Below are 26,654 nucleotides of genomic sequence, written 5' to 3' on the forward strand. Positions count from 1 at the left end.
GAGAAACTCAAGACCGATCTGATGCCTTTTTTTTTTTACTATTTTCCAAAGCATCCCAAAGTGGCCCTGGTTTTGTACCTAGAATTTTCTAATTCACAATCTGTCCCCCCTCCCCCCTCCCAACCACTTGTACCTTTTGGATAGCTGATTTTAATCCAAGATCTGTCCTGCGGTCTGTTCGGCAGGTGATGCAGTCATTGTCCTAAAAAAACAACTTTTAAACTTGCAGCCCGTGCCAAACGCGAGTATCTTCTCTAACTTTGCACCACCCCTCCGTTCCTCCTCCCCCCCCCCCCCCTCCTCTTCATTATTAGGAATGCCACTGGAACATTTTTTTTCATGCTGAACATTGCACAGGTGCCGGGCTGAGACAGCTGAGGAATAGGAGGCAATCTGCCTGGAACATTCCTAATGATGGAGAGGGTGAGAAGGAGGGACGGAGGGTGGTGCAAAGTAAGGGCACAGATACTCCCGTTTGGCATGGGGCTGGAAGTTTAAAAGTTGTTTTTTAGGACAATAACTATCAGAAGGTACAAGTGGTGGGGTCAGATTGTGGGTACAGAGTCGCCTTAACTTCTGTTTTTAATTTGAAAATATGGGGAAAGGGGTGTTTTTTTTTTGTTTTATATTTTGATTTACCATTTATATATTTTTCAAAACATCTACTTTTTTACACTTTTTTTTTTTTGTACTCTAGACACTGAGATTCATAATAGAATGACACTTCTCAGCTGCCATCTCATTGTTGTCACAAGCATGATTACAATCAAAGTTAGCAGCTATATATAGGTACCAGGTCCACCCTTCTCACCTCCTTCCCTCCCTGTACGATTACCTTGTCACTGGTCTGGTGCATACACATTGTCCAATTACAGCAATCATGATAAATGAACACTTCACAGTGACTGCTTGCAATGGTTGACAGACTCATAGGTTTATTAAGACATTAATTAAGGCATTTCTAACCCCATACTGCAGACGTTGGCAGGGGGGGGCACTTTTTCGCTGGGACAGGGGAGGAGGTGGCTGAGGGGAAAAGACCTCTCCAGTTCCAGTGGCGGGTCCTGCATCGCAGCGCTCCGGTGCCTGGTTCCCGGACGCTTCCGGGTGTCTGACGCGGGCCCGAGACATGACATCTCAGGTCCGCTCAGCCACTCGGTGACAGAGGCGGGATCTGAGTGGACTTGAAACGGATCCCGTCTCCTTCACTGGGTGGCTGAGCGGACCTGAGACGTCATGTCTCGGGCCCGCGTCAGACACCCGGAAGCGGCCGGGCACCGGAGCGCCACAATGCGGGACCCGCCGCTGAGGTGAGTGGACGTCTTTTCCCTCAGCCACCTCCTCCCCGGTCCCAGCTGAAAAAGTCCCCCCCCCCCCCCCACCCCCCCCCCCCCCGGTCCATTTACTCAGAAAGATTATCTGACAGATTATCTGCCAAAGATTTGAAGCCAAAGCCAGGAATGGATTTGAAAAGAGGAAAAATCTCAGGCTTTCCTTTATGACCTGATGTCTGTTTATAGTCTTTCTGGCTTTGGTTTCAAATCTTTGGCAGATAATCTGTCAGATAATCTTTCTGTGTAAATAGACCCTGATATAGCCCTATGACTAATGGTCTTTTTAGACGGTGCGATAATTTGCCCAATCGCACGATAAACTATTTTGAATGAATGATGTGTTTTTTATAACGATCAGCGTTTAGACTGAACGATACATCGTACGGAAAAATAGTTTTGTGATCGTTTTGCGATCGCTTAAGCTTAACTCACACATAGGTGAAATCGTTGAAAGACTGTTTACACTGAACGATCTGCGAATTTTTTGCGAACGATCAACAACGATTTGAGAACATGTTGAAAGATCAAAATGAACGATTTCTTGCTCGTCGCTTGATCGTTCGCTGTATTTACACGTACGATTACGATATTCGTTCCGTCTAAAAGGACCATAAGAGATGCATGTTTCATAATGAATCTGGCCATGCAGCTGCTGCCCCTTTTTAATGTGCTGTGAAATCTAGACAACGTCCAAAATGACATGATTTCAGCTGCAATTTACAGTATGTATCTAGCATGTATTTTAGTAAATTAGGCATGCTTTGCCTTTACCAACCTTTAGCAAGGTGTCAAAAAGTAAAACATTTTTGTGTATATGTACAATGGAGCTAGAAGTATTCATTGTTTAAATGTAGTAGTTAAGATTGGAGTAAATAGCCATCTGTACAAGCCAGGATAAAAAAAACTTTCTCTCTTTCTACAGGTATCTGCTAAAACAATGTCAAACAGTCAGTTATGTATTCGGCGATGGACTACAAAACATGTGGCCAAATGGCTGAGAGAAGAAGGCTTTTGTGACTATGTAGATATTCTGTGCAACAAACATCGTCTAGATGGCACAGCACTGTTAGCATTGACGGAATATGACTTGCGCTCTCCGCCACTGGAAATTAAAGTGTTAGGGGATATCAAACGTCTTATGCTTTCTATCCGCAAACTCCAAAAACAGCATGTCAGTGTCCTGGAAGAGTTGGGGTTAAGCAACGAGCCAGCCTCAGGAGCCCTCAGCATAAGTTCACCACCAAGTCCTGACTGGTTATGTAATGGAGATCTTACAAGAGACCTTGATGGACATGCAACAGATTCTAGTGTCGAACCACACCAGTACTCCAATGGAAAAAACAAACATCCACCAAAGAGACTGGACCCAGAGTATTGGAAAACGGCCATCAGCTGTATTTACGTGTTTATAGTTTTTGGCTTTACTTCCTTTGTCATGGTCATCGTACATGAGCGAGTTCCTGACATGCAGACATACCCACCGCTGCCAGACATCTTCCTAGACAGGTGCGTAAATATATATTGTATATGAGAATATTGCAAAGATCCAAAAGAGCCCGTGTTTTCTTGTAGTGGTGTCAAGTAGAATACAAATACTTGACAACTCCATTAATGATTCCAAATTGTACGTTGTAAGAACATTTACATTACACTTTATAATGAGGCCAAATGTGTGTTTACATCTATCAGCTGCTCAGATTCAGGAGAGAAATTGAGTAACACATTGAGCTGTGAGACAAATGTTGCAATGTCTACACTACAAGGGAGGGTGAACTACAGTGACTTCTGAGATTCCAATCACATGGCTCAAATGTCAAGTGATCGCAAAGCAGTTCTGGGATTAAATGCTCTCTTCAGCAAAAAGAAAAGTGTCAACTAATGTATATCATACAACAAAAACAAAAAAAACGAACAATGTACTAGACTTAATACAATGGTGCACTACTCAGTTGAGAGAGGTGGACAGGTCTGCAGCCTATGGGAATAAGCAAGTGTGTTCTCAGTCACTGACAAACTTCATGGAATGGTAAGGAAGGGGACATTTTTATCCCATGAAATCATCTCCTGTGCATAGAAAAGAAGATAATAAGCTGAACGTTGGGTGTTTTATCCTGAGACCAGGCACACAGTTCTCCCACTTAGATAATGATGGGAGCAGTGACATGTCAGTGTGCACCAATAACTCCTGGGACAATCCTTTAATGTCTCCTTTTTATTTTTGAACCGGTGGTCCCAACAGTCGGACCCTCTCCCCTCTCAGCTTGTTATCCCCTTTCCTATTTTTCTTAGTCTGAATCCTCATCCAGAAGCGTTGCTAGAAACATGAAAAAGTGACAGCGATCAGCTGAGGAACGGGAAAATGCCCGATCCTCAGCTGATTGCATCTTTTGAACTGGCTTTAAAATTTATCGCCATTGGCCACACACTTTCGTGTGTAACGGGATGTAGGGACCATAGCAAAGGGAAACTAACCACACAGATCTGCAAATATCAATTCTGTCAGTTACCAAACACACAAGCAGTGCATATTCTGTGCTGCTGTGTTATCAATAGTAACTTTTGATTAAAGGAAACCTGTCACCCCCCGTGCCGGGGTGACAGGCTCCCGACCCCCCGTTAGAGCCCCATATACTTACCTAATCCCGCCGGGTCCCGCTTCTGGAGGTGGTCGGGTGACGGAGATCTCAGCCGCTGCAGCCCGGCGCGCGTGCTGAGAGATGAGTCCAACGCTCATAGAGAATGACGGAGCGCTGGACTCTCCTGTCATTCTCTATGGGTGTTGGACTCATCTCTCAGAGCGCGCGCCGGGCTGCAGCGGCTGAGATCTCCGTCACCCGACCACCTCCAGAAGCGGGACCCGGCGAAATTAGGTAAGTATATGGGGCTCTAACGGGGGGGGGGTCGGGAGCCTGTCACCCCGGCACGGGGGGTGACAGGTTCCCTTTAAGGACACATCTGTTAGAGAACAGGTAATTTTGTAAGTATCTCCAAATACGTCATTATGCATTACACACCCAACTATATCTGAATACCACCTCTCACTTTCTGTTAAGTGTAGGTAGCAAGGGTTGTCTAAGGGGAACCATTTCTGAAGTCGTATGAGATAAGAGGGTACAGGAAATAGAACGTATTGGTGACTGTCAATGGCAGGTTTTGCTCTATTATTTCTATGCAAAGCCCAGGGAAAGACTTAACTTTTCCTGATCCATTGGGTGTATAAAAGTGTGTTTACACAGCCAGATTTATCTGGCAGATTATTGAAGCTAAAGCCAGGAACAGACTATAAACAGAGAACGGGTCGTAACGGAAAGACTGAGATTTCTCCTTTTTCAAATCTGTTCCTGGCTTTGGCTTCAATACTCTGTCAGATAAATCTATCTGCGTAAACGCAGGCAGAATTCTAACTATTGTCTTTATGGGGGGGGGGGGTGCACAAATTCTTCACATGTTCTGCGCATCAGTCGTGTGTGTTAGCACCCTAAGAGTGCCTTCACACAAAGAGATTTAGCTGACAGATTTCTTTTTTTTTTTTTAAGCCAAAGCCAGGAATGGCTCTGAAAAGAGGAGAAATCTCAGTCTTTCCTTTATGACTTGTTCCTCGCTTTGGCTTCAAAAACTTGTCAGATAAATCTGTGTGTAAAGGTGCCCTTAGCCTCTCCCCTAAACACTGTGTATTAGGACTGTTGGGGTCCTGCTACATGAGATTATAAAATCGTTCGCGTGTCGTTGGTCGCATCTTATAAGCTGACATTAAAATCAATGCTAATAATTCTCTAAATATTCACTAATCTTCTGTGTAGGTAAACATCGTTCCTCCTTTTGCTGGAATCAGAATAAGTAACAATCTTAGTAACAATTGTAACTAAACAGTGTTGTTCTGTGTGTTATAGTGAACAATTTCAGGTTGTTCCCAAAAACGCTAGTTTGTGAATGAAAAATCATGAAGAAAACAATTTTTTTTTTATTGCTAATACATAACTTTAAAAAAGCAATATTACTTTATATGAATATATTTTTTTACATACATACTCACTTTAGTGGCAGCAGTAAGGCCCCACTGCTGCCACCATTGTGTGTGGTGTTTTTTTTTTTTTTTTTTTTTTTTTTTTTTTTAAATAGAGCATTGCAGTTCCTAATCCCCCTGCTCTGTTTAGCACTATAAAGAGCAGAGCCCCCCCCGTGTACTGTACATTCTCATATACAGTACATGAGGGCGGAGTGCCCTACAAAATTGCTGTATCAATCAATCTCAACAGACAGGGTGGTGGCTGCTGTTACCGCTGACTCTGCTCTTAGCTTCTAGCACAGTGAGCGGTGATGGCAGTCTGAGTCTGCCGGACACTGCGATCGTGTCAGGAAAAGTGTTAGGCCTTATTCACCCATCCTGTGAAATTGGTTGCGATCGGATTCATGACCTTGGACAATTTTAATGGACATTGAATCCTATGAGCCTATTCACATAATCCGTGCTGCAAAAAAATGGGACAGGACGTTGTGCAGAGCATATACACAACACGGATCCCCCCAATAGAACTCTATGGGATCCGTGTTTTTCACTGATTTCACAGCGCTGTCAGGTTAGGAGATGTGGCATGGGCACACACATATTGATCTGAACTAGTGTAGTCCACCGTTCTCTTCTCTCGGCTCTTCAGCGCATGAGCGACGTCACCTGGGCACCAGGAGACGGGAGAACGAATGCTTGGGGACTATGCTGGCTAAAGCCAATATGTGTATGCCAGCTCCATGTCTCCTGACCTGACAGCCCCGACTGCGACCTCCCCTACTGGGGAGGCCCAGCATGCCATGTACAGAGGGACTACAAGGCCCAGCATGCCATATACAGGGAAACTACAAGGCCCAGCATGCTATAGAGGGGGACTACAGGGCACAGCATAATGCCTACACATGGTGGAATACATACTGGAGTGATGTGATGCACATCAGTGGAAAACACAGACATGGATGTAAAAGCGGATGCAATCACAGATAGTTTTCCACGGATCACATATCTTGCTAGCAGGACTAAATCACGGTCCTTTAAAATTACTGGACGCGTGAATAAGGCCTTAGGGTGCAACTGGCTGCTCAATGAAGGCTGTGTCTTAAATTTGACAGTGCTTTTTGACTTTTTACTTTTTTCCTATAGAAACAAAAATATTACTTTGCAATTTTACCTCAGTTTATGCTAGATGTCAGTCTGTCTAGAAGGGAGTTCAGATGTTACAAGAAATCTTCTTTGCTTCTTTACATGAAGATGCAGATGCAACACACGTGCCATGATGAGGCACATTGTGCTAATCTGAGAGGCATCAAATAATAATATTTGTTATATTACAGATATATACAGAATATAATGTAGCTAATATTTCCTCTATTTTTGCAGCGTTCCTCGTATTCCTTGGGCCTTTGCAATGACTGAGATGTGTGGAGTGGTTCTTTGTTATATCTGGCTTCTTGTATTACTTCTTCACAAACACAGGTAATAGCTGGAAATTAGATTTAATGTTTTACCGTATGTGATCTAGTGATGTCACGATACCAGAATTTTAAATTCTATACCAATATCAACTTTTTTTTTTTTTCCATACTCTATGCCATTTTGATACTTAATAACGTATTAAAAAAACATTAAAATATGTCCGTACTTTTACGGACCCAGCCCCCGCCCCCCCACGATGCGATTGCTGAGGGGAGATCCGCTCGGCGTCGCACTGACGCTGATCCCAGCTCGGCAATAGATTTATCTGGTCTGCTACAGTAATACAGCAATGATCTGAATACTCATATTAAGAATACTGCAGTGATCCCTCTGGGAGATCAATGCAGTAATACTAAAATTCCCCCATGGGGACTAAAAGTTAAAGTTAAAACAAAAATGTTTTTATTAATAAAGTCCCTAAAAAAAGTTAGCATCACCCCCCTTTTCCCATTTTATAAATTAAAATAAATAAACATATTTGGTATCGCCGTGTGCGTAATCGCCTGAACTATTAAATTATCTCGTTTCTGATCTCGTATGGTAAACGGTGTAGGCGCAAAAACCAGCCAAAGTGCAAAATTGTGCATCTTCATGTAATTAAAAAGTGATCAAAAAGTCGCATATACGCAATCAATGTAGTGATAGAAAGTACAGATCAAGGCGCAAAAAATGACACCTCACACAGCCCCATAGACCAAAGGATAAAAGCGTTATAAGGATGGGAATAGAGCAATTTTAAACACATTTATTTTATCTGACTGCTTTTAGTTTTTTTTTTTTAAGGTTTTAATTTTTAAGTCATATAAATTACATATCATAATCGTACTGACTTGAGGAACATATATAACATGTCAGTTTTACTATAGAACAAATGACGTAAACACAAAACCCAAAACAAAAAACCAAAATAAAACAAATATATTTTTTTATTTTTTTTCAGTTTCACTGCACAAGTAATTTTCTTCTGGTTTCACAGCGTACTTTATGGAAAAAAATTGTACAATTAGTGGCGCAAAAAATAAGGGCTCTTGTGGGTCTGTAGGTGAAAAAATGCAAGCGCTATGGCCTTTTAAACACAAGGAGGAAAAAAAATGAAAATTAGCCCGGTCCTGAAGGGATTAATAGAACAGTTACGCATGCGATGATGCCAAATAAGTTTCTTTTTTTATTCCATTTTTTGTTTTTAGTATAGTAGTGGAGTTGTATACTGGTATATTGGGAGTAGTAGCAGCTGTAGTAGAGGAGCTGAATATTGGGGCAGTAGTAGTATTATATTTGGGGTAGTAGTATCTGTAGTATTATTATATTGGGGGTAGTAGTAGCTGTAGTATTATATTGGGGGTGATCCTGCGGTGGAGCGGTGCAGTCTTCCTAGTAGTAAGATGAGGCCATGCAGAGCACGCTGTGTAGAGGCCTCCCCGTCCCCCTGACTTGCCCCCTCCGGACAGCGCCCCAGAGCATTTTGGTTCTTTTGCTATTTGACCTCGCCCGTACACCTGGCTGCGATAGAGGAGCACAGGGAAGTGGCGACACTTCGTGTGTCTCCTCAAATCCTTTCATAGAATGCTTCTGACTGTAGGATCAAGCAGATGTGTGAACAGAGCCTATTTGTAACATAAGAAAACTACTATGCTAGCCTTGCCCTTCGAAGTGAACATGTCCTGTCAGATCCCTGACAGTCTTTCTTTTGCTTTAAAATAACCACATTTTAAATTGCTGGCAAGTTGAAGAATGACCCTCTGACTCATGCTTGTGTTAATGGGTCATTACTGTGCAAAAGAGCTGAGCTGTGTCTATTACCTGGTGTGAATGTTCCTGTGTTATCTGCCTACAGCTTTATAGCAGAGCTCTTACCTGTCATTGTAATCCTGACCGCTAATGATAACATGGTTACTACTGACCGTGCCCTCAGTTTGCACAGCACAAGCTGCTAAGTCATCTCTGAAATGGAAAGTGTCAGCTTATTGCACGGGTTTTAATTTGTGTCCCTCCAGCTGATGCAAAACTACAATTCCCTTCATGCCTAGACAGTTTTACAATAGCTGGAGGGTTGCAAGTTTGACACCCCTGGCATATTGTAAGAGGTCCAATGAAATTTTCAAGATTTGTTAAATATAGATAAAAACTTGAAGGGGTACTCCGGAAGCTATGTTTAAAGGGGTATTTTGTGCAAATTAAACTTATAATCTGCTACTGCCTTTTGGGAAAATATAATGGACAGCCTATTGTTACCTTTTTGCTCTTCTCAGATGTCCTCCTAAGTCATCTTTGGGTCCCGGCTGAACAATACTGCCTCCACTTCTGAGATGGACTTGTCTCCAGGGGAAACAGCCCGCACAGCCAAACACTGAAAAAAAAGGACAATATTGGTCAGCTCTCCTAGAACACCGTTCACACTAGGCAGGAGCACGTCGCCAAGGCCGAAATCGCAAACACACAAAAACACATTGCAACAGCTCACCGCGACGGCAAGATACAGACCCACCATAGACATGAAAATAGTTAAAAGCAGCCCCCCCAACTGCTAAAAAAAAAAAAAAAACCCACAAAAATATTTTTGTGGGAGTTTTTTTTTTAGCAGTTGGGGGGGCTGCTTTTAACTATTTTCATGTCTATGGTGGGTCTGTATCTTGCTGTTGCGGTGAGCTGTTGCATTTTTCTGTGTTTTTGTGTGACAGCCAATCACTGGCTGCTGTGTTGTCCCTTCTTAGTGAGTGAGTGGACTGTTACCCCAAAACAAGTCCGTCTCTGAAGTGGTGGGATTGATCAGTTGGGGCCTGAAGATGACCTAGGAGGACACTGGGGGAGCAGGGATATTATGTTCTCCACAAGGGCAGCAGCATATTGAAAGTTTAATTTGAGTTGAATATCTCTTCAACCCCTTCACATCAGGAAGAAATTGTTAGTCTCACCATGGTCCGCAGCATATCAAAAGTTATGTTTGAGTGGAATACCCCTTTAACTTTTTATACAGAGCTAGTAAGATAATAAATTAAATTAGATTTCTGTTCTGTGGGATTGTGTATTTAAATGTATTCTTATTTAGGACTGTGGTTCCCATCTATATTATTTAGGTCCCTTGGATAAAATAAGATAAATGCTTTAGTCTTTAAATACATTTTATGTTGCAGACACCTTTAACTGCTCAAATAGATGCCTCCTTGCTGCCTTTCACCTGTTATGTGCTCCCATATCCATCAGGGTATTGTCATTACCACACCGGCCTTATATTTCTAACATTTTTGGCCTACATTGTGGTAGGTTATTGACAGGCTGATTCCTACTTCGTCACTTCATTATTCACCATTGCTTATTTCCAAGATTTCTGCAGCGGTCAGTTTTGTGTTAATAGTTTTTGGTTAAGCAGCGTCCAAAGTTTTACTATAAATATTCTTCTGCTAGCTAAATGGTATTTTCCCCTTAGAGGGTTGGAGAAGAAAAGTAATAATCGGTGTGTGGTTCAGCAATATGATATCAATGTTTTAGAAAGCTTAAACGTCCCTGTACATAATTATTTAATCCAGTTTTATTCTCTTCCAGGTCTATCCTTTTACGTCGACTCTGTAGCTTGATGGGTACTGTGTTTCTTTTAAGATGTGTCACCATGTTTGTTACATCTCTTTCTGTTCCTGGTGAACATTTGCAGTGTTCAGGAAAGGTAAGGCTACGTTCACATCAGCGTTTGACCATCCGACACCATTCCGTCTACCTTTTCCGTTTTGGAGTAAGCAAAACGGAAACTGTCGGATCCGTTAAAATCCCCATAGACTCCCATGATATATTAGTGTGCTCCGTTTGCCCTAATTGTGCTCCAATTGTGCATGCAATCCGTTCAAGATCCGTTTGTTTGTTTTTTTGAACGGAAGAAAAAATAGTGTTTGCAGTATTTTTCTTTCCACTTAAAAAAACGGATCACGAACGGAAAGTGCTTTTCCGTTTTTTTTTTTTTTTACATTGTAGTCAATGAGGACTGATCTAAAAAGGAAGGTATTTCCGTTCACATCCGTTTTTTTTCATCCGTTTTTGCACTGAGCATGCGCAGAAGCAGCAAGAAACCAAAGAAGAAAAATAAGCGGATCGAAAAACGGATGCTGACTGATGCAAACTGATGCACAAAAGTCAGTTTTTTTAAGCCAAAATACAAACGGACCATTAAAAAAAGATGAACATTTTGCAATCCGTTTGCATCAGTCTGCTCATCAGTTTATGCTCATCCGTTTAATTAATATAGACGGATCCGTTAGAAACAAAGGAAAAATGCTAGTGTGGCCGAGCCCTTAGACGTCTAAATTTTATACAGATACTCATCAATAAAGTTTCTTTTATATTACATTGAAACCTCTTGAAACATTACCTTTTTGAGAAGACTAGCTTAGATGTATGATAACAGATTTCCAGTCTATTTATATTTTGCATATAATAGCCAGACCAGGTCTAGGGACCAGCTCCAAAAGTTAGGAGACAACAACTACAATGTGTAGTCCCTGGTCCATACTGTTCAGTTAAGGAGTGATTGCTCCACATTTAAAAAATAAATGCACAGCAATCTTCCTGGAAGACCTTATGGTGATATATTACACAATAGTTGTGACATAAACAAATTTTTTAATAATACCATTAAGTGTTTGTCACTCCTCTTCCTTAGTCATTAGAGCAGACACTCAATCTTCCCAGTGTCGCAGCAGACACCTTTTTTAAAGAAATCAACAAGTGTTGTGACCACAATAAGTTTTACAAAATACTCGTTTTTATTTTTTCAATGTTTAAATTAATGGGGTTGGCCACTTTATAGTAAAATAGTTCAGTGTACAGTATTAGTAAGTGTACTCAATGTATATACTGACAGCAGCTTCCTCCTGTGTACCTCATAGAGCAAAAATCAGACTCCCCTCCTCCAGGCTGTGCTGTCCTTCTCTGTTTTGTTTCTGTCCATAAAATGGCCGACATGGAGGGGCATGCCTCCATGTGATCATGCCCCTCCCCCCGATGTCCTCCATAGACATACACAGGCTCAAAAGTGGACACTGGGGGGCGGGGCACGGTCACATGCTCCTCCATGTCGGCCATTTTATTGACAGGAACACCACAGAGCAGGGCAGCACAGCCTGGAGGAAGGAAGTCTGATTTTAGGTCTATGAGGTACACAGGGAGCTGCTGTCAGTATATACAGTGAGTAGAGTTACTCATACTGTATACTGAACTATTTTACTATAAAGTGGCCAACCCCTTTAACATTATACATAAAGCCAGTCGGGTGCCTCATAAAGCACCCAATACAACTTCTCTAATGGTCCCCATGTACAGTACCTCTAAGTCACAGTAACCTTCCAGCTGCCCATGTACTTGTCACCAGCAGCACCAGCTCAGTTTATAGGGATCTGTGGCTCTACAGGTGTGAAAGAAGCTTTTAGCAATAGCTGATGAGTACTAGTTGTATCCTCCCTTTGGCCTCCAAAACTAGATTGCTATTATACATACCTGCCTCTTGCCGACCCCCGTCCGCCATCTTGTGCCAATGATGTAATCTTCATACGGACGGCTGAACCGCTCCGACCGTCCCTAGTGCCGGCCACCCTCTGCCGCGTCATCAGCTACTCAGTCGCGATTGGCTGAGCATAACTGTGAAGGGGGGGATTCACTAACATAACATACATTACAAAGCTGTATAACTTTGTAATGTGTGTTATTTAGTGAATAATTGTTTAGCGTCGCACTACCCCTTTAATAAACTTCTGACTATCTAAGTGAGCAGCTTTTTACCACTTTACTTTGTCGTGATGTGTCAATTCCAGACATCCCACATACCCGCGGGGGTCCCGACGCTCACCGCTGGCATGGGGAGTTAGTACTTTTAATCAATTCCCCCGTTGCCGGATTTTATAATCCGCCAGACTTCCACTTTAAGGTGCCCATACACCTTATACATATGTGTGCAGCACAGATAAACTAGATGGGTATTTAAAATGCTGTAAATCTGCCACATACTTAGTATCAGTGCCTGCACTTTCCCGCACAAAATAAATCTATTGGTGTTTGCAGAGGCTTAGCAAAGAGGGGTCAGGAAGTTAGAAATCGAATTCTAATCACTCCCCTGTGTGGGTTAAAGTAATGTTGCATTGTCCTGAACTCTTGGTTTTCCCTGTTTGGCTATGAGGTTTCTACCTAGTACTAAAGTTTTGCATGTGAAACTGTTTTGCTGTGCTTGCCAGCGTGGTGAGAGAAAGGCAAGTTTTTTCTATTCTTACACAGGGGGATATCTAGGATTCATGGGGCTCCCCTCACAACTCTTATTTAAACATTGAGATCAAACCTGAGAATTGGGGAAGGGGGCGGTTGTACTGGCTGCCGAATGTTGAGAACCAGGTGGGTGCAAACGGATCCTCCTGGTTCAGTGTCAGTCACCCCCTGTATCCAGCAGCAATGGGGTGGGGGGAGTCAGCCCAGGCAGACCCCAATATCACTTGAACCTCCATGCCTCCTGCCAGTCCTTGCTGTAATCTCCAGTGACCTCACTAATGTTCCCCACTATTGCTGGGGTCCTACCTATCCCCCCAATCTTCTGTCTGTGGCCCCACATATCCCCCTACCTGTGACCCCTCATAAGTCCCCACACACACACATATACACACACACATATACACACACACATACACACACACACATACACACACACACATACACACACACACATACACACACACACATACACACATACACACACACACACACACACACACACACACACTGGTGGCCCCTGACTCCTCCTTACTTGCACACCTTTGTGATCACTGCTGCTCAGGCCGTGGGACCTGTCCCTGGGGTGGATGAGCAGCGCTAGACTGACCCTCAGATGTGAGCAGTTTGGTGACCAGAAAGAAGAGCAGCGCCCAGCTGCCGACCTTCCCCAGGTGGATGGCTGCAGGAGGGTGGCTCTGGACACCAGGATGATCATCTTCAGCAGGCGCGGCAGCTCCCTGGGAGAAGTGTTAGATCTGTGCAGATGCAGCAGCTGGACCGCTGTCTCCAGCACCAGAAACACTCAAGAAACAGCGGGTGCGAGTCCAGCAGGAGGTGGACAGCTCCTAGAGTCGGTACAGGCTGGCGGGCACAGGTGACTTGGCAGCCTCTAAATTACATTACTTCATGATGTACGATACTAAGAACGGAGGAGGGAGGGAAATTTATTACAGGCCTCTCAATGTTAAGACAGGCCCCCTGGTAGCTGCACCGCTGCAAGAGGACATTCACTGACAGTCCTAGTGCTGACACACTGTGGGAGAGGTTCTAAGTGCCCTTGAGTTGTCAACTTATTTCCAAAGAAAACAAAGTATAAGGCTAAGCCCAATTCTTATTTGTGCTGGAGGCAATACAACAATGGGATCTTTGTGCCCATAACTAGGCTGCAGGCAGCTAGCTTAGGAAGTTGTCTAAGATTTGCTATCGTACTGTAGTTCTAGTTCTGGAACCACTGAATAACTGGGTGAACCAACAAACTGTTGCCTCAAATCTGCTGATCTGTGAAGAACTACGTGGAGGTCTATCTCTCATGCACCAAGGCCCAGATTTATCAAATGGTGTAAAAGTTTCCTGTTTCTTGTTTTACACAATTTGATAAATAGTCCAAATGTTTTATCAGTCCAAGAATAAATCTTGCCACTTCAGTAGAATAACACAGAATATATTTTTGCCTTAGGGATCCAAGTTTTGTTTCAGCAACTGCTTCCTTGGTTTTAGGGCACAAGGTTATGGATTTTGTGCATGGTCACATCAGCCATGGTTTATTTGAATTAGGAAAATGGGCAAATCAACTACTGATGCCGTAAAGGGAACTAATCAGCACTATTGTGTTGATACGTTCCCTGCTGCACAGCATGGCACTGTTGTGCAACTCCCCAATTTACCAGCCGTGTCTGCAGTGGTAGCTTTACAGTGGGGGAAAAAGTGACTAGTCACGGCTCTCTGCCTGTGCCTTCTTGAGACCTTAGTTAAACTGACACTGCATCTTCTTCATCCATTGCTGGCAGAAAACATCTGCCAAGTCCTGACATGAGCAGGAAGCTGCTTCACTGTATGCTGCTGCTGCCACCTTCTGGCTTCATTGTTTATTCTTCATTCTAAAGCAGAGGTAATTTCTGAAGCTTTGCAGAGTTAACTCCTGAATGGAGCAGGGACCATATGGAGGATTCCTGCATGCCACCACTAGTTTACTGATATAGTTATTAGTAGCAGTATGTAATACTGAAAATCAAAAGGATTAAATGCGTTAACCTTACTAATATCCTGCATCTGACATTCTAACTCTTCCTCAGTCGCCCAGCCATGACTGCTACAGGCAGTTGCTGGCCCCTGTGTCACAATGTTGCTGCTATAGCCAGCGATCACATATTGAGACACCATATTAGTGCTTGATAACGGTGAGACCAGAGAAGTATCTGCAGGAAGTTAGGTGAGCTTTACTACTTCTGTTTTATTATAAAATTATCGACTGTTTAGGAAAATATTTATTTTTATGGGGGTTAGAAAATCCCTTTTTGAAAAATATCAAGAAAAGGAACTGGCAAGCGTCATAAAGTGCTGCATTTTAATGGCACAGATTATTGTTGTACACCAGCCACAAGGGGCGTAAGCAAGAGAAAGTGAATAGAACATGCCTAGTGAGTTGCTTTTAATATATAGTAAAACATGCTGAGTTGATATATGTGCCACAATATGTTTGTTTGTTTTTTTGTTTGTTACTGGCACAGAAATTCATGCAACCTGCAACGAAGTTAAGTTTCTCCTATTGTGTTTTTCTAAGCAATATTGTGATTTGTCATTTCAGCTATATGACAATATGTGGGCCAAGCTTCAGCGTGCCTTCGCCATCTGGAGTGGATTTGGCATGACGTTAACTGGAGTGCACACTTGTGGAGACTACATGTTCAGCGGTCATACTGTAGTCCTTACCATGCTAAACTTTTTTGTCACTGAATGTAAGTTAAATTTAAAGGATAAAAATGTTTTGTTACTACAATGTAGCAGTTGCATGCAAACTCTTATACCTCTGACTCTGGTCACATTTAATGTGAACCTTCTCTTAAAGTAGACATTGGAAGGATTTCTTAAAGGGAGCTTTCAATTTATATGTAGAGTCATATTGTTTGCCACTGGATGCCTCAGTGAACAATTGTGTAATGAATTGTGCTTTCCTATTTAGTGTAAAAAAAAAAAAGGAAGGGGGGGGGGGGGAATGGGGGGGCCTCTATACATTTGATTTCATGGTCTGAGATCTTATGCCACTTTTTTGCCTATCTGCAACATATCCATTCTCCATGATGCAGTCGCAGTCACTAAAGGCCCTATTACACAGGGTGTGTCAAAGGAGCCAACGAGCGCCCTTATTTGCTCCTCGTTCCCCACTTGCTGCCAGCTCTATTACACGTGCTGGCAGGGAGCGTATTAAAGCTGGGGGGCTACCCGGGTAATCACTAGATCGTCTGGGCAGCCCATAGAAGATAGTGGCGGTCTGCTGCCACCGCTCCAATTCCACGCAGTGACAGCAGCAAATCGCTGCTATCCTGGTTGTTGCCTTTTCAACATGTTGAAAGACGCAGATCGGCTGATCGTTGTCTTCTGTTGCACAAAACGATTATTGGCCGTAACGGTCGGTGTCTGACGAATACGGCCGATAATCGCTTTCTGTAATAGGGCCTTAAATAAATCAGCTCTCAGTTCAGACACAGTAGAACTGGTCATATCAATAGACACCCCTGGTGCACCAATCTGACAAAACAAAGGCAAGATTCTAGGGCTGATGCTGGGAGAAAACCCACTCCAATGGTTTAAAATCTCAACTCCCTCCTTCGCCCCCAGCTGCCACCCTTCTACATTTCTCTTCTTGGCTGAGGACTTTTTCAAATACTTCAAACTAGTTTGACAACATTAGAAGCAAAGAAGTACACTTTTTTTTTTTTTTTAATTCCCTTCCCTGCTGCAGGCTGATATGTGTACTTACCATTGGCAATCGGTTATCAGCAACGCGGCTTCATTCCGGTGGTACAGCCCGGTTTGGGTCCCACTGATGCCTATGTGACCTATTCTCATTAGCTGTGGGCCAGCCGGTGGCTGGAAGTCAGACTCTTCAATGTATCTCTAGGAGACCACTCTGAGATGCATTGGAGACCCCAACTTCCGGTCTTCAAAATCAAACAATAAAGGAGGGGGTCAGAAGAGTCACCGCCAGCAGAACCTGAATGGTGCCGTATCGCCAGAATAAGCCGCACTGATCACCAATATTAAGTGTACATATAAGCCAGCAGCAGGGGAGGAAATAAATAATAATTAAAAAAAATGCACTGCTTCCTCAAAGTTTTAACTTGCTATCCTCGCATCCCATCTTCACACCTGCACAGTGCTTTTCTTCGATAACTCACTTGTCCAACATCACTGACAACCTCAATCCCTTCCCACCTTATTACTACCTTACTGTAGTGTTTATCCCAGTCTTAACCCATCACTTCAATTTTTCACTAAAGACTGGAATCTTTCCTTCATCATTGTAAACATGCAACCATCAAACCCATCCTTAAAAAGCCCTCCCTCCGCTCATCTGCTTTATTCAGATCTTACTTCTCCCCTTTGCCTCAAAGCTTCTTGAAAATGATGTTTACCTTGAACTGTCCTGCCATTTCTTATCCAAATCACTCTTTGGTAGGGACAATCTGGCATTTAGACACTTATCAACTGTCTACAGGATAGGGGAGAAGTGTTAAAATCTCTTTAACCCCTTAAGGACAGAGCCAATTTCGATTTTTGCTTTTTAGTTTTTTCCTCCTTGTGCTTAAAAGGCCATAGCACTTGCATTTTTCCACCTAGAGACCCACATGAGCCCTTATTTTTTGCGTCACTAATTGTACTTTGCAATTACAGGCTGAATTTTAAAGTACACTGCGAAACCAGAAAAAAATTCAAAGTGTGGTGAAATTGAAAAAAAAAGCATTTTGTTTATTTGGGGGAAATGTGTTTTTACGCCATTCGCCCTGGGGTAAAACTGACTTGTTATATATGTTCCTCAAGTCGTTACGATTAAAACGATATGTAACATGTATAACTTATATTGTGATGGCCTGTAAAAAATTTAAACCATTGTCAACAAATATACGTCACTTAAAATCGCTCCATTCCCAGGCTTATAGCGCTTTTATCCTTTGGTCTATGGGGCTGTGTCAGGTGTCATTTTTTGCGCCATGATGTGATCTTTCTATCGGTACCTTGATTGCGCATATATGACTTTTTATTACAATTTTTCTGGATTTGATGCGACCAAAAATGCGCAATTTTGCACTTTGGGATTTTTTTGCGCTGACGCCATTTACCGTGCGAGATCAGGAATGTGATTAATAGTTCGGGCGATTACGCATGCGGCGATAGCAAGCATGTTTGTTTATTTATTTACTTTTATTTATAACCTGGGAAAAGGGGGGTGATTCAGACTTTTATTAGGGGAGGGGGCTTTTTACTATTAACAACACTTTTTTTTTTTTTACTTTAACACTTATACTAGAAGCCCCCCTAGGGGACTTCTAGTATAAGTGCTTTGATCTCTCATAGAGATCTCTGCAGCATAGATATGCTGCAGAGATCCATGAGATAGGCACTCGTTTACTTCCGGCTGCTGCAGCCAGAAGTAAACGAGTGCCGAGCCGGGGACGGCGCCATCTTGGAGCGGTCCCCGGCCTGCTTCAGAAACTGAGATCGCTCCTCCAGGATAACATCCCGGGGGAGCGATCTCCGCCACTAGACACCAGGGAACAGCTGAATCCGGTATCGGATGCAGCTGTCATGTTTGACAGCTGCATCTGATTACTGTATTAGCGGGCACGGTGATCGGAGCGTGCCCGCTAATACCTACGGTCCCGGGCTACAAGCGGCACCCGGGACCGCCGCCGTTCAGAGCGGGGTCGCCGCGCGGCCCCGCTCTGAACGTCCTTACCGGCATCAGGGCGTAAATATACGCCCGATGTCGTTAAGGGGTTAAGTTAGGTTCTATGTGGGATGGATTCTATAAGTTAAGAAAGCATAACCTATGCTGCCCTGTTCAGTTACACACTAGTGTGGCAGATGCATCCCCCTCACTACACAACCAGAATTTACAGTATAGTAGTTGTGAAAGGAAAATATTAGATGAACATATATAATTAAACACTCTTCTTTATTTCAGACACGCCTCGAAGCTGGAACTTCCTACATACTCTTTCCTGGGTCCTCAACCTGTTTGGCATCTTCTTCATCTTGGCTGCTCATGAACATTATTCCATTGATGTCTTCATTGCATTTTATATCACCACAAGACTCTTCCTCTATTACCACACTTTGGCCAATACACGTGCATACCAACAGAGCAGACGGGCTCGAATCTGGTTTCCCATGTTCTCTTTCTTTGAATGCAATGTAAAAGGACCCGTTCCTAATGAGTACTGCTGGCCCTTCTCTAGGCCTACGTTTCTAAAAAACTTATTCAGTTAATTTATTGTGCTCGAGCAGAAAATTACCAGGGACTGAAGCAGAAAAATGTTAGACCCATTGACAATGATTTTTAGTTTGGAGCTGCAGCATTTTTATTCCATTGTTCCATTGTTGCCTCATTTGGTTTTCTATGTATTTGGGTACTTTGGAAGCATGAAGCACCCATATGGATTGCAGAACTTTACCTTATGAAAGGTGATCCCCCCCCCCCCCCCCCATTGCCTAAGTATAGAAGGATTGCAGACTAGCAAATGTGCATCAGTCAAATAACGGCAAAAGTTCAAAGCATTCAGATATTTTCCTAGTGCACATAAACCAGCATCAAAGCCCTATAAGTAAACATGGCTTTGGCTTTAATAAATTTAAAAAACATGCATGTAAGTCTTATCCAGAAACTCTGTATCCGGTATTTAAAAAGGAACCATATTCTGCTAACAATATATATAAGGTATATAATAACTGCTATAGATGTGTAAAATGAAAGAGAAGCCCAATTTTTTAAAAAATGGGTTAACAGATACCAGGGGGTGTGGAGTGGGGTAGTCAAGGCAGGGTGCTGGTAAACCCATTTTGTCGCATAAATACCAGTTGGGCTAAAAATAACCTTTTAATATTGAACACTACCATGGGCAGAATGCTTGGACTACAATGGGTAAAAGAGTTTGTTTTAAATACCCACTGTCACCTCAAAAACTTTTATTATGTCGTTTAGATTGATCAGGTTCTTAGTATTGAGACCCACACTGATCGCTAGATATAGCCAAGAGAAGTGTGCATTCTCCTCCAGTTCTGTGTGCGCCACCAAAGACTGTTTTGCTAAGGAAAGTCTAGGGGACCATCTCCTTGGCCATGTGCTTTAACCGCCATGTTCTTTGATCAGACCCTGACCAATCAGTAGAAGTGTGGAGACATGAAAAGTTTTGAAGTGACAGGTACACTTTTTATGTTTTTTATTAACATTGCTGCTATGTTTACTCCAATAACACTTGTTTTATTTATTTAATAGTTTGTTTTTTTTTTTTTTATCTATGACGTGGGCTAGTCCATTTTATTTTTTTTTCTATAATCTTTCTAGCTGTCTCTATGGCCTCTATCACATGGCAGCATTTTGGTCACTATTCTGCTTTAGTATTTATAAACCAGAAGCAGGAGTGGAGCAACAAACACTGAGATAAAGTGTTGGTAAGCTAAAACTCATAGGGGGGAATTTACTAAGATTGGCATGTCATACCCTGGTCTCAAACCTCCAGCAGTGCATGATGGTTCTGGATTTATCAAGAGGTTCCCACCTCTTATAAATCCAGGTGCGTGTGAGGTGCCTGTGTGGCACCATTACCTGTCTACATCTGCCTAGAGCTTTCAACTAAAGTTTGTGCCTGCTAGCAGGTATTGTAGTAAACTTGCTGCTCAAAGAAGACCCCATCACTCAAAAACACTCTTATCAGCACTAAGTCCTGAACACTTGTCAAATGTGGTAAATTCTTGCCTCTCTGTGCCAACTGCAGACTTTGATAAGTATCTCCCCCCCCCCCCCCCCCCCCCCCAAAGTTTTGGCTTACAATAACTGACTGATATACAGCGGCGTGAAGCTGTCTACACTCTGGCACAGATTTATCAAAGGGTGTAAAATATAGACTGATGTCATCATCGTTTTAGCTCTCATATCAGGATGCATATGCTTTGTTAGTTGCACATTTTCTGTGTGCAAAATTTGTAGCAATAATCATGCAGTAAAAGTGCAACTGAGCATTGGTCACACAAAACCCCAAGCACACACTGGGGAAAAATCCACAGAAATTTGAGGGCATGCTGTGACTTTTCAACTCTGCAGTATGTTCTTTCTGTTGGAAATGTTTGTGACTGATACTTGCTATGTAAAGAGTGAAGCCTGTGGAAAAATCTGCATGTGACACATGCCAGTTGTGTTGCATGCATATGCTTATGGTCTATATTCATTTAGCTATTTTTTTTTCCTCATTAGAAATCACACAGGCTTATTATTTGCCCCTTTTAATACCATAAAACTGTCATGCAGCTAAAATTCCTGTGAGGTAAATGACATAGAAACATATTGGAAACGGTTATGTATTGTAGTTCAGCGACACATGTTTTAAATAAAGCCTGGTCTTGGTATAAAAAATTTTTTCATTTTGTTTCCACTAAATAATTTTAGCCACTGTGATTCTAAGTAGATCTCTCATGTCCTACAGATACATTATGTACTTGAACACTGGTGTGCAGTAAGTCACCTATACTAGAGAAGCATAGGTTCTTCAGAAATTTCATCTGATCTGAATATATGAGAACGCACATTGTCAGAGAAAATGCATTCCAAAGCGATGACCCTCTAAGTACAGTACCCAAGCTTGGGTGTGGTATTTATGTACCGTTTTTTGTTCCCAACGTCAGGTATTGATTAGAATTGTTTACACTTTAACTGCATTTACCTATCTGACAGTATTTGGTTTAGATTTTCATTCTTTTTACACCATGTTACTACTGACTGCAACACAGGACTGTATTCCGTTACCTAACAATGAACATGGGATGTGTGTATTGTTTACATTTCTGTGGAAAAGTATTAAACCTCAGAGTGACTTCATCAATCTGACTTGTCCTTTTTGTTGTATGAAGTGTAATGTATAACTAGTGAAGGTGCAAAAATTAAAGCAAATGTACTGATGGTACATTCACTTTAATATTGATTTTGAACATTATTGGTTCCCTTTTAAGTCATTGTATACTAGGCTGCATTCTGACAAATGACAATTCTCCACAGATATATATATTTTGATTAATCTAGCATTACTCTCAGTGATACAACTAGCCGTCAATAATACAGCACATACAGTATATACTGTAAGATTGTACACTTCCTACTTTCAAGCTGGCACATACTTGTTTGAAGACTGTAAAAAACTGGACATTCCGCTATCAAACAGCGGTAATTTACAGTCTGTCAAACCCAAGGAATGTGAAAAGGAGTCTCTGTTAATTGGGATAAAATAAACAGGCTTAAGCCCCTATTCCATGGGTCGTTAAGAGAAGCAAACGAGCGCTCTCAGCGAGCACTCTCAACGCGGCTGCAGCAAGCGAGCGGGTGAGTGCGGGAGGGGGCTGCCCGGGGGATCGCTGATCGTCCGGGCAGCCCATAGGATATAGCAGCGTCTGCTGCCGACGCTCCTATTCAACGGAGCGACGGCAGAAGATCGCTGCTATATCAGTTGCTTGTTTTTCAACATGTTGAAAAACAAGCGACTACAACGATCAGCCGACATGAACGATGTCGGCTGATCGTTGCACTCTATTCCATGGGACGATTATCATCCGTAGCGGCAGATATCGGCCGAATACGGATGATAACCGTTCCGTGAAATAGGGCCTTTAGAAAACTTACCATCACTCATCATGTTACACTGTGTCCGATGGAGATGAGATGGGGTTAGAATGAAAGGAAGGCAAATAAAGAAGATGTAGAGACTATGAGATTTTATAACAATTGTTAGAGCCCACCACAGAGCTGGATTCACTCAGCTTAGATTGCTTATAACTTATAACCCAATAGCTCAAGGACAATAGAGATGAGCGAATAGTGAAAAATTTGATTCGAATAGCCCCCAAAATTCGTATATTCGATCGAATATCGAATCCCATTATAGTCTATGGGAGAAAAATACTCTGGATCAATATTTAACTACTTGGAGGCCACCAAGTGCACAATGACACCTCAGGACACCACCTAATCGTTCGCTGTAATTCCACATTCGTTCGCTCAAGTTCCGCATTTGTTTACTACTCGTTCAGTGTAATTGCACATTGTTTGGCTGGGATCAGATGGATAAAACGAGCTTAGTAACGTTCACTATAACAATCGGAGCTAACAACTATAGTTCTGTGTAATATGGTGAACGATTTCAGGTTAACGATAAACAATCTTGTTTGCAATCATTTATCGGTAAACGTTAAAAATAGGACCATGGACACACTGGGGGAGATTTATCAAAGGGTGTAAAATATAGACTGGTGCAAACTGTCCACAGCAGCCAATCACAGCTCAGCTTTCAGCTCTGCTGAAACAAAAGAGAGCTGTAATTGGCTGTTATGGGCAATTTGCACCAGTCTAAATTTTACACCCTTTGACAAATCTCCCCCACCCCTATTTGTATACTTAGGAGGCATAGTTTAGCCAGCCCATCACAGTTAAAGAGTCACTGTCGTATTTTTTTTTTTTTTTTTTTGCAGAAATCAATAGTCCAGGCGATTTTAAGAAACTTTGTAATTCGGTTTATTAGCCAAATCTGCCATTATCTGCATGTAAAAAGCCTTTTCCCAGGTCCCCCCCTCCTTCCTCTTTTTCATCCACTCTGAAAAATCTGAAAATTGTGACTTGTTGCAGGAGACGTACCCTGTCTGTTCTAGGGAGAGGGGAGGGAGGAGGAGGAAGGAGGGAGTTAGCCGGCAGCAGAAAGCAGATAACAGAGGATTACAGGCATGGAGCTGGGTGACAGCTGTAATCTGAGCTCAGACAGGTCACTGGTGACTGTCACAGGAGATATCCCGTGAGGGATTTGAAGATTAACTCTTTGTTGTCCTGTTTTGGTCTTTAGCTCTCTCCATAGGAGAACAATGAAGACAGGGGGGAGAGCTTCAAACTGCTTTTTCATGTGTCGAGGTGCCTTCCCAAAGAGAGCCTACTGTTGTTGGCTGTTTCCTAATTGAGTTGGAGAATGGGTCCGGATCCCCTCTCCCACACCATGCACTTAGAATGAGGACACAGATTACGTATCTTGCAAACAAGTATGGTGTGTTCCTCTATCTCTAAGAACCCACCTTTATTTATACAGGAAAAAACCAATCGATATGAATGTAAAATGCAAAGTCATACACTATGCAAGTCATCAACTTCAAAAGAACGGATAACTACAGATATGTTTTGACAGATATGGATATACAATAAGATTAAATGTTCAATTAAAAATTGTTTACATAAGGATGTTGATATTAAAAATTGTTTACATAAGGATGTTGATACATGAACATTTTGTTATCTGCTTACAAAAATGTGAATAATAAAATAACATTTATTATCTGCTAGAAACAGGTGGTGGACCAGCTGTGTGTCCTTGAAGTTCAGTCATATAGGAAAGTTCATTATAAAAAGAATTTTATTTTTCTTCTTATTTTCTTCCTTCAAACTTTGGATGGGTTAACTCATTCCTCTCATTCCCCCCTTTTTGGCGATGATGAAGAAATCTGGGTCCTGGACAGGATTAAATCCCAATATGTACCCTAAACACTCTCTGACCGGCGAGGGTTGTCAGGGTGCGGATGCTTCTGGGTCCAACACCATCACCTAGAGCCACATGGGCATATCCTCCTCCAAGAAATTTCCTCATCATAACGCCAATCTAGAAGGAAAAGAAACAAACATCATTACTTATATAGTATAAGATTTAGTCTTTGTAACTTGTTGACAACAACAGCATAATCCTTTGATTACACAGTAGACCAATAAAAGAAACAACATTATCTGAAAAACTGTTTGTAGTATTCCCATGAACCATCCTCCCATACCATTGAACCAATTTGCAGGATTTAAGCTAGCTAATGCCCCTGACCACCATTTATCCTGGTCTGCCAAAATCATCTCATGTTTTTTCCTTAGTTGTGCAATTTTATCCAGTCCTGCTGTGATTTGCACTATTCCCTGATCATTTACATAATGACAACATGTAGGGCCAACTACCTGACACATCCCCCCTTGAGTAGCAGTCAGAAAATCAAGTACCACAGTGTGCTGGTTAGTAACTACCATAAGTTGCCTCTGCACTGCTACTGAGGTGTTAAGTATATCCAGTATGTCAAATATCTGATCATCTAAATAGTCTGTGGCTTCAACTAATTTGTCCCAAGTTTGCATCACCAGAGGATACAGAAATAAAGTACTAAAGAATTTGTTGGCCATTGACATCTGCACTAGATGAGGTCTTCCATTATGTCGCGGTTTATTGTCCTTGGCCCTTTTTGTCAGTGAATGTCTAGGGACTTTACCTATTGGGAGGTCGTCAGTCTGTACTATAAAGGTAGCAGGTGTCAATCTTACCACTGTACAGGTACCATTTATCCCCACAGGGAGCCATTTGTAGGCGTTCCTTCCACAGAGCCAATACACTCCTCCTGGGAGGTCCCATAGGTGAGAATGCTGTAAAAATAGATGATGGGCAAGATCAATCAATTTGTTTACACTCTTTATTGCACACCACTCAGGATCTTGTCCCAAAGGGCTACAATATCCAGCATCTGGGTTTCCACATGTAGGATCGTTTGGACTGTATGCCGATGAATCATCACACCACAAATTATGTTGTTCATTCTGACAGGTTGTCTCATTACCACCTTTGAATAAATGTGACCATTCCCATTTAGAATCTATGATCTTTCTCTCTAATAGGGATGGTTTCCATACATCTGATGTCCCTTTACTAGCATCTGTCCTATTGAATATTATTTTTACATTCTCTAAGGGCACATCTCCCATGTGTATTATTTGAGTAGAGTTTCTCCTCACCCAACTACCCCCTTTGAATGCTAGGTATTGGTAACCTTTGGTTGGAGACCTCACTTCACCCGCCCACCATGGAAAAGACATCCACCCTACTACTGGAATTGTGACACTGACATTCCACTGACTACTGTACTGTGTATCATTATTAGCTAATTGGTCCCAGCAGGAATCAACATCAAGAAATTCTTCTAATGGGACAGGAATAGCTAGATAAGCAAGAGAAGATGCGGTTACTGGGGAGTGGGTACATATCCAACAGTCAGATACACTTAGTTCCATGTTAAGTAATTTGTGATGTGTTAGTAACATGTTTTCTCGAGACTCAGATTTTTTTTAACAAGGATATACTCAACCCAGTTAGGATCAAAATCATGATGCAAGTTTGCAATGGCTGGCATGGATCCATGTCTCCTTTCCTTCCAACTTGACAGATGTAGGTGTTGTCAAAAGCACTTGGAATGGACCATCAAATCTGGGCTCAAGACTTTTTCGAGTATGCTTCCTTACATAGACAAGATCACCAGGTTGTAATTTATGGTTTCCAGTATCAGCCTCAGGGTCTGGAAGGGAAGAGAAAACTCTAGAATGGTTATTATTTAGTTGCTTTTGCAAACTGATAACATATGCAGATAGGTTATCGCAATTCATTTCCAACTGCTGTGGTAGATAACACCCCAACTGTGGTGCCCGCCCGAACAATATTTCGTACGGAGAGAGTTTAGTCTTGCCCTGAGGGGCTGTTCTCACTGAATACAAAGCAATTGGTAAG

The 26,654-nt window shown here is 42.2% G+C and overlaps 1 protein-coding gene across 4 annotated transcripts in view; it reads left to right on the forward strand.

Moving 5' to 3' along the window:
• SAMD8 (sterile alpha motif domain containing 8) overlaps nucleotides 1–20,852 on the forward strand; it is a 37,386-nt gene extending 16,534 nt beyond the window's left edge. For 3 of the 4 annotated variants that reach the window (XM_069980858.1, XM_069980857.1, XM_069980859.1), the window contains 5 exons: nucleotides 2,257–2,840; nucleotides 6,721–6,816; nucleotides 10,357–10,474; nucleotides 15,638–15,788; nucleotides 19,016–20,852. In XM_069980858.1, the coding sequence (XP_069836959.1) occupies nucleotides 2,272–2,840; nucleotides 6,721–6,816; nucleotides 10,357–10,474; nucleotides 15,638–15,788; nucleotides 19,016–19,320 (1,239 nt within the window). In that variant the 5' untranslated portion in view covers nucleotides 2,257–2,271 and the 3' untranslated portion in view covers nucleotides 19,321–20,852. The remainder of the gene's footprint in view (nucleotides 1–2,256; nucleotides 2,841–6,720; nucleotides 6,817–10,356; nucleotides 10,475–15,637; nucleotides 15,789–19,015) is intronic. The other variant, XM_069980860.1, reaches the window with a different exon arrangement.
• The last annotated feature ends 5,802 nt before the right edge of the window (nucleotides 20,853–26,654 follow it).

The sequence above is a fragment of the Dendropsophus ebraccatus genome, chromosome 8, assembly GCF_027789765.1.
Source record: "Dendropsophus ebraccatus isolate aDenEbr1 chromosome 8, aDenEbr1.pat, whole genome shotgun sequence".
In the NCBI taxonomy this organism is placed as follows: Eukaryota; Metazoa; Chordata; class Amphibia; order Anura; family Hylidae; genus Dendropsophus; species Dendropsophus ebraccatus.